The sequence below is a fragment of the Bos indicus x Bos taurus genome, chromosome 8 (genome assembly GCF_003369695.1).
Source record: "Bos indicus x Bos taurus breed Angus x Brahman F1 hybrid chromosome 8, Bos_hybrid_MaternalHap_v2.0, whole genome shotgun sequence".
Taxonomy (NCBI): Eukaryota; Metazoa; Chordata; class Mammalia; order Artiodactyla; family Bovidae; genus Bos; species Bos indicus x Bos taurus.
The window spans coordinates 101747870-101760230 of record NC_040083.1 but is presented as its reverse complement, the minus strand read 5'-3'; the positions used below and the strand labels follow the sequence as shown (position 1 = coordinate 101760230).

The 12361-nt window shown below is 42.3% G+C and overlaps 1 protein-coding gene across 3 annotated transcripts in view; it reads right to left on the bottom strand.

Moving 5' to 3' along the window:
• The window catches only part of HSDL2 (hydroxysteroid dehydrogenase like 2), a 60666-nt gene extending 50308 nt beyond the window's left edge, over positions 1-10358 (bottom strand). For 2 of the 3 annotated variants that reach the window (XR_003512392.1, XM_027550516.1), the window contains exon 1: positions 10251-10358. Coding sequence is in view for 2 of the 3 variants with exons in the window: in XM_027550516.1 (XP_027406317.1) it covers positions 10251-10267 (17 nt within the window). In the remaining variant the exon portion in view is untranslated. The remainder of the gene's footprint in view (positions 1-10250) is intronic. The other variant, XM_027550515.1, reaches the window with a different exon arrangement.
• Positions 10359-12361: the final 2003 nt, after the last annotated feature.

Genomic DNA, 12361 nt, shown 5'->3' with positions numbered 1-12361 from the left:
TGGGGTCACAAATAGACACAACTGAGCGACTAAGCACACAGCACAGCAATGTGAGAAGAACCACCAGCTTTAAGACATTGAGTGCTCCAGTCCATGAACACGGTATTACTCTCTATTTCACACCCGGAACCACAGGATGTCCCTCTGTAATCAAAGGTAATATTCTGACCATCCAATCATGGTGTTATCAGATTTTCCCATTATTTAATTACTCTAGTTTCCCTCGCAATCAGTGCAAAGTTACTTAAAGACCACTTTTTATTATAGAATTTTCAAATATTTTCAAAAATACAAAAATACTGTAATAAGTATCCATGTTTATTTAACAATTCAACAACAATCACAATTTTGAAAATAATTATCAGAAAGCAAACCTCAAAAGTCATTTAATTTCACTTACAAATGCTTCAGTATGTACCTCCAACTTTTATATAATAATGTCATTATCACAACTAAGAAAACTAACAGTAATTCCTCAAAATCAACTAGTACCTATCCTTATGCAAAGTTTCACAACTATCTCAAAAATATCTTTTTACAGTGGGTTTGATCAAATCAGGATCCTGTAAGGACTTTACATTGCATTAATTTGTTACAGACACACCTTGAGAGATTGCAGGTTCAATTCCAGACCACCACAATAAAGTGAATATTGAAATAAAGTGAGTCACACAAACTTTGGTTTCCCAGTATATAGAAGTTACATTTACATTGTGGTCTTTTAAATATGCTATAGTACTATGTCTTAAAAAAATGTGCATATTTTAATTTAAAACTATTTTATTGCTAAAAAATGCTAACCACCATCTGACAAAGCAGGGTTCCCACAAACTTTCAGTTTGTAAAACACAAAATATCTGCAAAGGGCAATAAAGGTACAGCACAAATAAAATGAGGTATGCCTGTAAATCTTTTGAGTCTCTTATAATCTATAACAGATTTTAGATTTTCTTTATGCCATTTATTTGCTGAAGAATATAGATCTGTAGAACAACCCATATTCTGGATTTTGAACTTCTCATTTTTATAGCCATTGTACTGTACTTGCTGGCTGTTACTTGTGCGTGTGAGTGCATGCTAAGTTGCTTCAGTCGTGTCCTACTCTTTGCAACCCCATGGACTGTAGCCCACCAGGCTCCTCTGTCCATGTAATTCTCCAGGCAAGAACACCTGCAGTGGGTTGCCTACCCTCCTCCAGGGGATCTTCCTGACTCAGGGATGGAACCGGAGTCTCTTACTTCTTTACCACTAGCGCCACCTGGGAAGCCCTTTTGCTTGTGTGCAGAAATCTAATTTTTATCATTGACTTTTGTATCCTGACCGTGTATCAGACTCTTATTAAATCTAGTAATTTAGTTGTACATTATTTTGATTTTCCAGTTAGATAATCATATCATCTGCAAATAATGACAGCATTATTTCTTTCATTTCAAGCCAAATATTTTTTCTTTCTTTCTCCTGCCTTATTTACTAAAGAAAGAAAAAAAAATGTTTCCAGATGGAAGGTCAGAGCTACAGGAAGAAATAAAAGCCAAAGATAAATTAAGTACAGAAATCTAAAAAAAGTTTTTATACTGCTAATTAGTAATAATATAAATGATATAATAAATAATAACATTTAGAGGTTAAAATAGAATTAAAATATATTATTACAATAACAAAAGTTAAACTGGAATGACTGAAGTTCAGCTTTTCTAGATCCTTGTATTGTTTGGGGGAATGATAGAATTTTATGTACTTCAGACACTGGTAAGTTATATACACCTTTAAACTGTTTATGTTAAACATGATAAATACAAATTCCAGGTCTTAACAGTTTTTGTGACAAGAATGGGATTCTAACAAAGACATGGCTTTCTAACAGAAAAAGGACAAGAAGTCCATAAGACGGGTTGTAAAGTGAAAGTTGCTCAGTTGTGTCCAGCTCTTTGCTACCCCGAGGACTACACAGTCCATGGAATTCTCCAGGCCAGAGTACTGGAGTGGGCAGCCTTTCCCTTCCCTTCTCCAAAGGATCTTCCCAGTCCAGGGATTGAATCCAGGTCTCCTGCATTGCAGGCAGATTCTTTACCAGCTGAGCCACAATGGAAGCCCAAGAATACTGGATTGGGTAGCCTATGCTTTCTCCAGCAGATCTTCCTGACCCAGGAATTGAACCTGCATTGTAGGTGGATTCTTCACCAACTGAGCAATCAAGGAAAGACAGGTTAGAGAAGAGAAGAAGACTCCAGGAACACACTCTCACTCGTGGCAGAGGGAAGGGTAAGGATCACTGTTTCTTCTGCTAAAGAATCAGACCAAGAAGAGGTGGTATATTAATATTTATTAATTTTATTAATATTTATTAATACTGTAAGATGCAACAGTATTAAAATTACTACACTAATACAACTATCAATAATAAATCTACCAAGTACAGTTCAAGATTTCTCTGTACTCTCTTGTCCTTAGAGCAGATGTCTCTAAAGGTATACAAATTACTATGTTAAAATTATTTGAATTATTTTTCTATGTATATTTATGTGAAAAGCTTGATATACAGTTAAGGTCCTCTGTTTATGATGACAGTCCACTTTAGTTTATCACTTTCCCCTCATCTTTGATGAGGGATACTATAAAACCTATACTTGATTTAAAAGTCAAATCTGGAAATTCCCTGGTCGTCCAGTGCTTAGGACTCCTATGCTTTCACTGCCAAGGGCCTGGGTTCCACCCCTGGTTGGGGGAACTAAGATCCCACAAGCTGCACTGTGTGGCCAATAAAAAAGTCAAACCTTATAAATGTGTGTATTGAAAGAAGTTCAATCCTTTGTCTATAGATTCCTTATTTTCCACTTACCCTTATTATAATTCCTTTTTTAAAAATATGCAGACACACATATATATAAAACATATCCTGTGTGTATGTGTAATTTTCCCTTCCTTTTTATACAAAAGGTAGTATACATAGTGTTAAAGTAATTTTTAAATGTAAGTATTTAGATGAAAATGTCCCAATTATTGCTTTAAAAAGCCCTATCCATAGCAGATACAAACTATTACATATAGGAAGGATAAACAACAAGGGCCTACTGTGTAGCACAGGGAATTGTATTCAACATCCTGTGATAAACCATAATGGAAAAGAATATGAAAAAGTAAAAGTGAAAGTGAAGTCACTCAGTCGTGTCCGACTCTTTGCGACCCTGTGGACAGTAGCCCTCCAGGCTCCTCTGTCCATGGGATTCTCCAGGCAAGAATACTGGAGTGGGTTGCCATTTCCTTCTCCAGGGGATCTTCCCAACCCAGGGATCGAACCCGGGTCTCCTGCATTGCAGGCAGATGCTTTATCCTCTGAGCCACCAGGGAAGGGAAGCCCCATCCAATGATGGGGGTAGGTTAAATAAATAGAACATTAAAAGTGAGAAAGATCTAAATGTACTGAAAATATGTCCCAAGACATATTAAATGACAGGTAAAAATAGCAAGATGCAAAACGGGGCTTTGCTACTATTTTGTAAAGTGGGGAGTGTGTTTGTACGTGTTTAGGATTGTGTACCCAAATATGTTTATAAATACACAGAGTACCTTTGGAAACCCACCAGAGAGTAAGTAGGGGATTGAAAGTTAAGAATAAGGAAACTCACCCTTCTGAGGTGTTTAAGTCTTTTGGCCACGTGCCTGTATGTTTCAAGCTAACTTCAGAATGAACATGTCACTCAGCTCAAAACATCCATACAGTACATAAACGGAAAACAGAATGGGATGGGAGGAGGGTACAGAGTTTACTTCTCAAGTCGAAAAAGTTCTGGAAACTGGTTGCACAACAGTGCAAACATATTTAACACTACTTAACTGTACACTTAAAAACGGTGACGATGGCAAACCTTATGTGTATTTTAGCACAACTTAGTATCATCTCAAAGTAAAAAAAAAAAAAGCCTCGCCAAAGACACTCATCCTTTAAGGTTAGCTTAGTTTGTTACTAACTTGAAATCCCTTTTTAAACACCCCTTATTTTCTCCTTCCAGAACCTCAGATATGCAGATGACACCACTCTTATGGCAGAAAGTGAAGAGGAACTCAAAAGCCTCTTGATGAAAGTGAAAGTGGAGAGTGAAAAAGTTGGCTTAAAGCTCAACATTCAGAAAATGAAGATCATGGCATCTGGTCCCATCACTTCATGGGAAATAGATGGGGAAACAGTGGAAACAGTGTCAGACTTTATTTTTCTGGGCTCCAAAATCACTGCAGATGGTGACTGCAGTCATAAAATTAAAAGACACTTACTTCTTGGAAGGAAAGTTATGACCAACCTAGATAGCATATTCAAAAGCAGAGACATTACTTTGCCAACAAAGGTCTGTCTAGTCAAGGCTATAGTTTTTCCAGTGGTCATGTATGGATGTGAGAGTTGGACTGTGAAGAAGGCTGAGTGCCGAAGGATTGGTGCTTTTGAACTGCGGTGTTGGAGAAGACTCTTGAGAGTCCCTTGGACTGCAAGGAGATCCAACCAGTCCATTCTGAAGGAGATCAGCCCTGGGATTTCTTTGGAAGGAACGATGCTAAAGCTGAAACTCCAGTACTTTGGCCACCTCATGTGAAGAGTTGATTCATTGGAAAAGAGTCTGATGCTGGGAGGGATTGGGGGCAGGAGGAGAAGGGGACGACAGAGGATGAGATGGCTGGATGGCATCACTGACTCGATGGATGTGAGTCTGAGTGAACTCCGGGAGTTGGTGATGGACAGAGAGGCCTGGCGTGCTGCGATTCATGGGGTCGCAAAGAGTCGGACACTACTGAGCCACTGAACTGAACTGAACTGAACAAGTGGGGGACTCATTAAGTGCACAAGAGTTTCGGTGACCTTTCACCCAGAACTCGAGACTTCCAGCAGGACACGCAGCTGTATGTCTAAACCCAAAGTTGGGACCCTCTCCAGAGGCGGCGGGATACCTCACTTGGGATCCTTTATCTGTGAGATGTTAACACGACTGACACCCTGAAGTACATACGTCTGCGCTACTTTTCACCAGTTACCGCAGGTTAGAGGAACACTGCATCCAGGGCCAAACAGCGTTCCAGATCGCTCCGAGCAGTATCATTAATCCTCCCACATGAAAAAGAATGTTCATATCCTTTTCCATTATGGTTTTGAGAGAGTCAGTTCCTAGGCAGGTTGATAAGAAGTCCGGGGTTCCCCAAGGAGAGAGGGGTCTGGGGTTCTCGAGGAGGAGAAAAGGACAAACTTTTTTTTTTCCTCTACATTTCTTAGTCTTAATCACATAAAATGTTTTTTTTTTTTTTTTTCCTTTAAGCCCAGAACTGATGATAACACAACAAACAACTCAGTTTCAACTTTGTACTAGGGATTATATAACAACAAAGTATCCTGCTTGAGGACAGTTTCTCCTTCCTGAAAACCTTCCTATTAACCCTGATATTTTAGAATGTATATTATGGGAGTGGGTCTGGTAGGATCTTTCTATTGTTAAATTCTAATCTGTTATCCTAAAATGTAAATTGTGGGAGTGGGTCTGGTAAAAATTTTACAACCTTGAGACATTCTTTTGATTTACTGTAATAACTAATTTAAAAAGTATATAACTCCCTTGCTAACACTAGCAAAGGGAGGCATTCTCCGACCCCTTCTGATGTCTATGTCAGAAGCTTTCTCTGTCTCTTTTCTTACTTTAATAAAACTCCGCCACACAAAAGCTCTTCAGTGATCAAGCCTGATCCCTGGTCCCAAAGCTAACTCTTCTTCGGAGATCACGAATCTGACATTGTTCCCCATAAGCTATCAGTTTATACATATACATGTATATGTTTGTGGGTTTCCCTGGTGGCTCAGACGGTGAAGAATCTGTCTACAATGCAGGATACTTGGTTCTATCCCTGGGTCGGGAAGATCCCCTGGCAAAGGGAATGGTTGCCTGGAGAATTCCATGGACAGAGGAGCCTGGTGGGCTACAGTCCATAGGTTTGCAAAGAATCGGACACAACTGAGCAACTAACACACACATATATGTTAGTGTGTGTGTACATATATATGTATAATTGACTCACTTTGCCATACAGCAGGAATTAACACAACATTGTAAATTAGCTATACTTTAATAAAAGAAATTTAAAAAAAAAAAAAGCTCTACTCCTTTGCCTTTGGTCTACTTGGATTGATTCCCAGTAGGATGAAGGGCATTTTCACGCTGAAGGTCTCAGGCATTGGCACAAACAAGGGCAAAGTCCGCTTTCCTCTTAACCTGAAAACCACTGGGTCTATACCTCCATTTCAGAACCAGAGTATAGAAGGTGAGAAAGCAAAAAGATTCCAAATTCCTCATTACTACTGGTAGATGACTAAAACTTGCTAATGCAGAGTTAGCACTACAATTTACCAAAATTCCCTAGTACCTCAAAATCATGGTAAATGTGATGAATCTTTAACTATTTAAAGAAAAAAAACAATCACTTCAAAAAACACTATACAAGTTAAAGTTCATTTAGAAAAATAAACATCTGAAAGTAACAAAGAAAATTCTGAAAAAAAAAAATCCAGATGAGGCAGTAACTAGCCTTCCAAGATACTAAAACACTCTATAAAATTAGAGTAATTAACATAATTTAGCACTGGTACATGAACAGATAGACCAAAGTAATAGAATAAAAAAGATCCCTATACATACAAGAATTCAGAGGTGGAATTTTTAACAGAAAGAACAAATAGTCAGTAAATGGTGCTGGAAAAACTGTACAGCCAGCCATCTGAACCAAAATGAAGTGGGTTTCCTAACTCACTTGCTATGCTGAAATCTGAGTTGGTGGGGAGGGGGGCGGGGGAAGCCCACAAAAATTCCAGAAGAATACTTATAAATTTAAAAAATCTTTGTTTAAGATGGCCTTTTATAGTTTTGTCACTAAAACACAAAAGTCTTAAAAGATAACTTGATTATCATTGATAACTCTGATTCAATAAAACCACATGGTTCTGCATGATAAACAAATAGCATCATCAAACTCAAGATGCAATGAAAAAACACTGAGAAAAATTTTCTAACATGTATGATATAGAACAAATTACTTTTCAGTAGAACGATCTCAGAGATCAATCAAAAGCCTAACTGTGTAAGCCAGGCAAAGGGAAAGATACACAGATGGTTTTAAACCAGGATTTCTCAATCTCTACACTATTGACGTTTTGGACAAGATAATTCTTTACTGTAGAGGGCTCTCCTGTGCCTTATAAGATGTTTGCCAGCATCCCTGGACCCCCCATTAGATGCCAGTAGCACCCCACTAAATTGTGACAATAAAATGTGTTCCCAGATATTGCCTAATGTCCTATGGGAATCAAAAATGCTCCTCAACAAGAACTGCTGCTTTAAACATATAAAAAGATCTGCTTCCTCACTCTTTGGTGCAGATTTTAACTATAATGAGGTGCCATTTTTTTCTCTAGTTAGATTTTTATTATCAAAACAAGTATTTTTTTTAATCAGACATTTTGCTGTTTACCAGTATATTGGGTTAGGAAATCGCATTAATTCTTTTCAGCGTGCAACCTCTTTGGAGAGCTTTTGGTATTAACTATGACCTGCCTCTTGAGAAATCTGTATGAAGGTCAGGAAGGAACAGTTAGAACTGGACATGGAACAACAGACTGGTTCCAAATAAGAAAAGGAGTACGTCAAGGCTGTATATTGTCACCCTGCTTATTTAACTTCTGGACTGGAAGAAGCACAAGCTGGAATCAAGATTGCTGGGAGAAATATCAATAACCTCAGATATGCAGATGACACCACCCTTACAGCAGAAAGTGAAGAGGAACTTAAAAGCCTCTTGATGAAAGTGAAAGTGGAGAGTGAAAAAGTTGGCTTAAAGCTCAACATTTAGAAAATGAAGATCATGGCATCCGGTCCCATCACTTCATGGGAAATAGATGGGGAGACAGTGGAAACAGTGTCAGACTTTATTTTTGGGGGCCTCCAAAATCACTGCAGATGGTGACTGCAGTCATGAAATTAAAAGACGCTTACTTCTTGGAAGGAAAGTTATGACCAACCTAGATAGTATATTCAAAAGCAGGGACATTACTTTGTCAACAAAGGTTCGTCTAGTCAAGGCTATGGTTTTTCCTGTGGTCATGTATGGATGTGAGAGTTGGACTATGAGGAAGGCTGAGCGCCGAAGAATTGATGCTTTTGAACTGTGGTGTTGGAGAAGACTCTTGAGAGTCCCTTGGACTGCAAAGAGATCCAATCAGTCCATTCTGAAGGAGATCAGCCCTGGGATTTCTTTGGAAGGAATAATGCTAATGCTGAAACTCCAGTACTTTGGCCACCTCATGTGAAGAGTTGACTCATTGGAAAAGAGTCTGATGCTGGGAGGGATTGGGGGCAGGAGGAGAAGGGGACGACAGAGGATGAGATGGCTGGATGGCATCACTGACTCGATGGATGTGAGTCTGAGTGAACTCTGGGAGTTGGTGATGGACAGGGAGGCCTGGCGTGCTGCGATTCATGGGGTCGCAAAGAGTGGGACAAGACTGAGCGACTGAACTGAACTGAACTGATCAGATTTGAAATGCTTACATTCTTTGCTCCAGCAGCTTCATTGCCAAGAATTTATTATGTGGATACACTCAAATATGTGAAAAACAAGATATGTGAATATGTGAATACAAGGATAATCATGGCAGCAAAGATGGAGTAACAGAAGACTAGAAATGATCTCGGAGAAGGCAATGGCACCCCACTCCAGTACTCTTGCCTGGAAAATCTCATGGACGGAGGAGCCTGGTAGGCTGCAATCCATGGGGTCGCTGGGAGTCCAACAGGACTCAGCGACTTCACTTTCACTTTTCACTCTCATGCATTGGAGAAGGAAATGGCAACCCACTCCAGTGTTCTTGCCTGGAGAATCCCAGGGATGGGGGAGCCTGGTGGGCTGCTGTCTATGGGGTCACACAGAGTAGGACACGACTGAAGCAGAAATGATCCGGTATCCAATGATGAAAATGAAAGTGAAAGTGAAGTCGCTCAGTCGTGTCCGACTCTTTGCGACCCTGTGGACGGTAGCCCTTCAGGCTCCTCTGTCCATGGGATTCTCCAGGCAAGAACACTGGAGTGGGTTGCCATTTCCTTCTCCAGGGGATCTTCCCAACCCAGGGATCGAACCCGGGTCTCCTGCATTGCAGGCAGATGCTTTATCCTCTGAGCCACCAGGGAAGGGAAGCCCCATCCAATGATGGGGGTAGGTTAAATAAATAGAACATTAAAAGTGAGAAGGATCTAAATGTACTGAAAATATGTCCCAAGACATATTAAATGACAGGTAAAAATAGCAAGATGCAAAACGGGGCTTTGCTACTATTTTGTAAAGTGGGGAGTGTGTTTGTACGTGTTTAGGATTGTGTACCCAAATATGTTTATAAATACACAGAGTACCTTTGGAAACCCACCAGAGAGTAAGTAGGGGATTGAAAGTTAAGAATAAGGAAACTCACCCTTCTGAGGTGTTTAAGTCTTTTGGCCACGTGCCTGTATGTTTCAAGCTAACTTCAGAACGAACATGTCACTCAGCTCAAAACATCCATACAGTACATAAACGGAAAACAGAATGGGATGGGAGGAGGGTACAGAGTTTACTTCTCAAGTCGAAAAAGTTCTGGAAACTGGTTGCACAACAGTGCAAACATATTTAACACTACTTAACTGTACACTTAAAAACGGTGACGATGGCAAACCTTATGTGTATTTTAGCACAACTTAGTATCATCTCAAAGTAAAAAAAAAAAAAGCCTCGCCAAAGACACTCATCCTTTAAGGTTAGCTTAGTTTGTTACTAACTTGAAATCCCTTTTTAAACACCCCTTATTTTCTCCTTCCAGAATTGAGAGTTCTGAACAAGTGGGGGACTCATTAAGTGCACAAGAGTTCCGGTGACCTTTCACCCAGAACTCGCTACTTCCAGCAGGACACGCAGCTGTATGTCTAAACCCAAAACTGGGACCCGCCCCAGAGGCAGCGGGATACGTCACTCCGGATCCTTTATGTGTGAGATATTAACACGACTGACACCCTGAAGTACCTACCTCTGCGCTACTTTTCACAAGTTACCGCAGGTTAGAGAAACACTGCATCCAGGGCCAAACAGCGTTCCAGATCGCTCCGCGCAGTATCATTAATCCTCCTACCTCCGGGTCAGGGCCACCCAAGCTATCCACTCCGCCTGGCCCGGTTTCCTCCCCCACGGAGCCAAATTATGCTTACCCAGTGTTGGGCAACATGATTGCGGCAGATCGAAGTCAGAGGCGACAACGGACTCAACGAGCGACCACAGAAAGGCTGATTTTCCCCCAGCATTTAGCCCCGCCCCAGACCCCGCCCCTGGGGCCCCGCCCCCGAGCTCTGCGGGGAGGTGCCTGGCGCTCCAAGAGGCGGGAGGTGGCTGAGTGCGCCTGCGCACGCAGTGGGCCTCGGTGGCGCGCGGCGCTGGTTTCCTTCTCTCCGCAGCCTGCCCTCTGGAAACAGGCGCTACGCGCAAGCTCTGTGAGAAACAACTCCGCCCCGCCCCTCCTGCGGGGTCTCTACGGTGACAATTGGTCTCCAGCCTGCGCGTCTAGAGGTACTGGGCGCGTCAGCCGCCGAGTACGCCTTTTCCCGGCCTATGAACGTTTCCGCGCTGCCACGCGGAATTCCTTTGCCGGGGGGGCGTGGGGAGGATGGCCATTTGAGATGTGCATTAGGGACCTTGAAGGCTGAGATGCGGCTTCCCAGCGGACTTTGGCTCTTGGTACCCTCGCCGTCCACGCTGGCACCAGGACGCCTGGCTGCCCGCGCGCCCTGGGAGGCCCGTCTTAGGAACGCTTTTCCTGGGCAGATAAACACACTCTTCTCCTAGAAGCCGGCCATCGGCGCATTTCGACTCTCCCACTGAATCTGGACTAAAGCCAGCCGGAGTGCAGCTAGACAGCCCTGTGGTGAGGAGTAGCTTCTGAATCAGAGCTCTGCAGTAGTCAGTCTTGCCGAAGAACTCAGAGCTAACTCTGATTTTTCTACTCTTTGTCAGTATCTCGGCGAGGAAACATCCAGGCTCAGTGCTAGAATAAGGTGAATTCTGGGACTTAGTATTGTTTTTGTAGTATACCTTGGACATAACTCAGCTACCCTAATGAACTAGAGACTGGCACAATACTTTTAGGGAGACGTGAAGAAATTCTGTTTTGAAGAGGTTCAGTTCAGTTCAGTCGCTCAGTCGTGTCCGCCTCTTTGTGGCCCATGGACTGCAGCACTCTCCCTGTCCATCACCAGCTCCCAGAGCTTACTCAAACTCATGTACATCGAGTCGGTGATGCCATCCAACCATCTCATCCTCTGTCGCCCCCCTCTCCTCCCGCCTTCAGTCTTTCCCAGCATCAGGGTCTTTTCCAAGGAGTCAGTTCTTCCCATCAGGTGGCCAAAGTCTTGGAGCTTCAGCTTCAGCATCAGTCCTTCCAGTGAACATTCAGGACTGATTTCCTTTAGGATTGACTGGTTTGATCTCCTTGCAGTCTGAGAGTAGAACAGGGTAGAACAAGGGTGAAGAGGTAGAACAGGATAATGTTGTTATGTGAGGACTAGCTGAAGAAACTAACCTGGAAATAGGATATGTGCTCACCAACTCGATGCATATGAGTTTGGGTGAACTCCGGGAGTTGGTGATGGACAGGGAGGCCTGGCGTGCTGCGATTCATGGGGTCGCAAAGAGTTGGACACGACTGAGTGACTGAACTGAAGTCTCCCTTTTATCAGAAGCCATTAAATATCTCTCTTTACTCGTTTATATCACTTTCCAGTGTCATAGGCATTTGAATTTTCCATCTATGATATGGTCCTTAGAGACTCCAGAGAATTTACTTATTCAAGAAGTATTAGCAATTATGGGTGCTAGTCAATGGAGATACAGCTGGACCAAGCAAAGCCAAGGTCTCTCCCTATGTAAGAGGAATGAGGAGTAACCAATGTGTTCTTTAGGCTGTCTAACTCTTTGCAACCCCATGCACTACAGCCCATCAGCCTCCTCTGTCCATAGGTTTTCCATGTGAGAATACTGGAGTGTGTTGCCATTTCCTTCTCCAGGCAGTCTTCCAAACCCAGGGATCAAACCCCTGTCACCTGCACTGGCAGGCAGATTCTTTAACACTGTGTTGAAATATTGCTGCTACTGCTGCTAAGTTGCTTCAGTCGTGTCCAACTCTGTGGGACCCCATAGACGGCAGCCCACCAGGCTCCCCCGTCCCTGGGATTCTCCAGGCAAGAACACAGGAGTAGGTTGCCATTTCCTTCTCCAATGCATGAAAGTGAAAAGTGAAAGTGAAGTCGCTTAGTCGTGCCTGACTCTT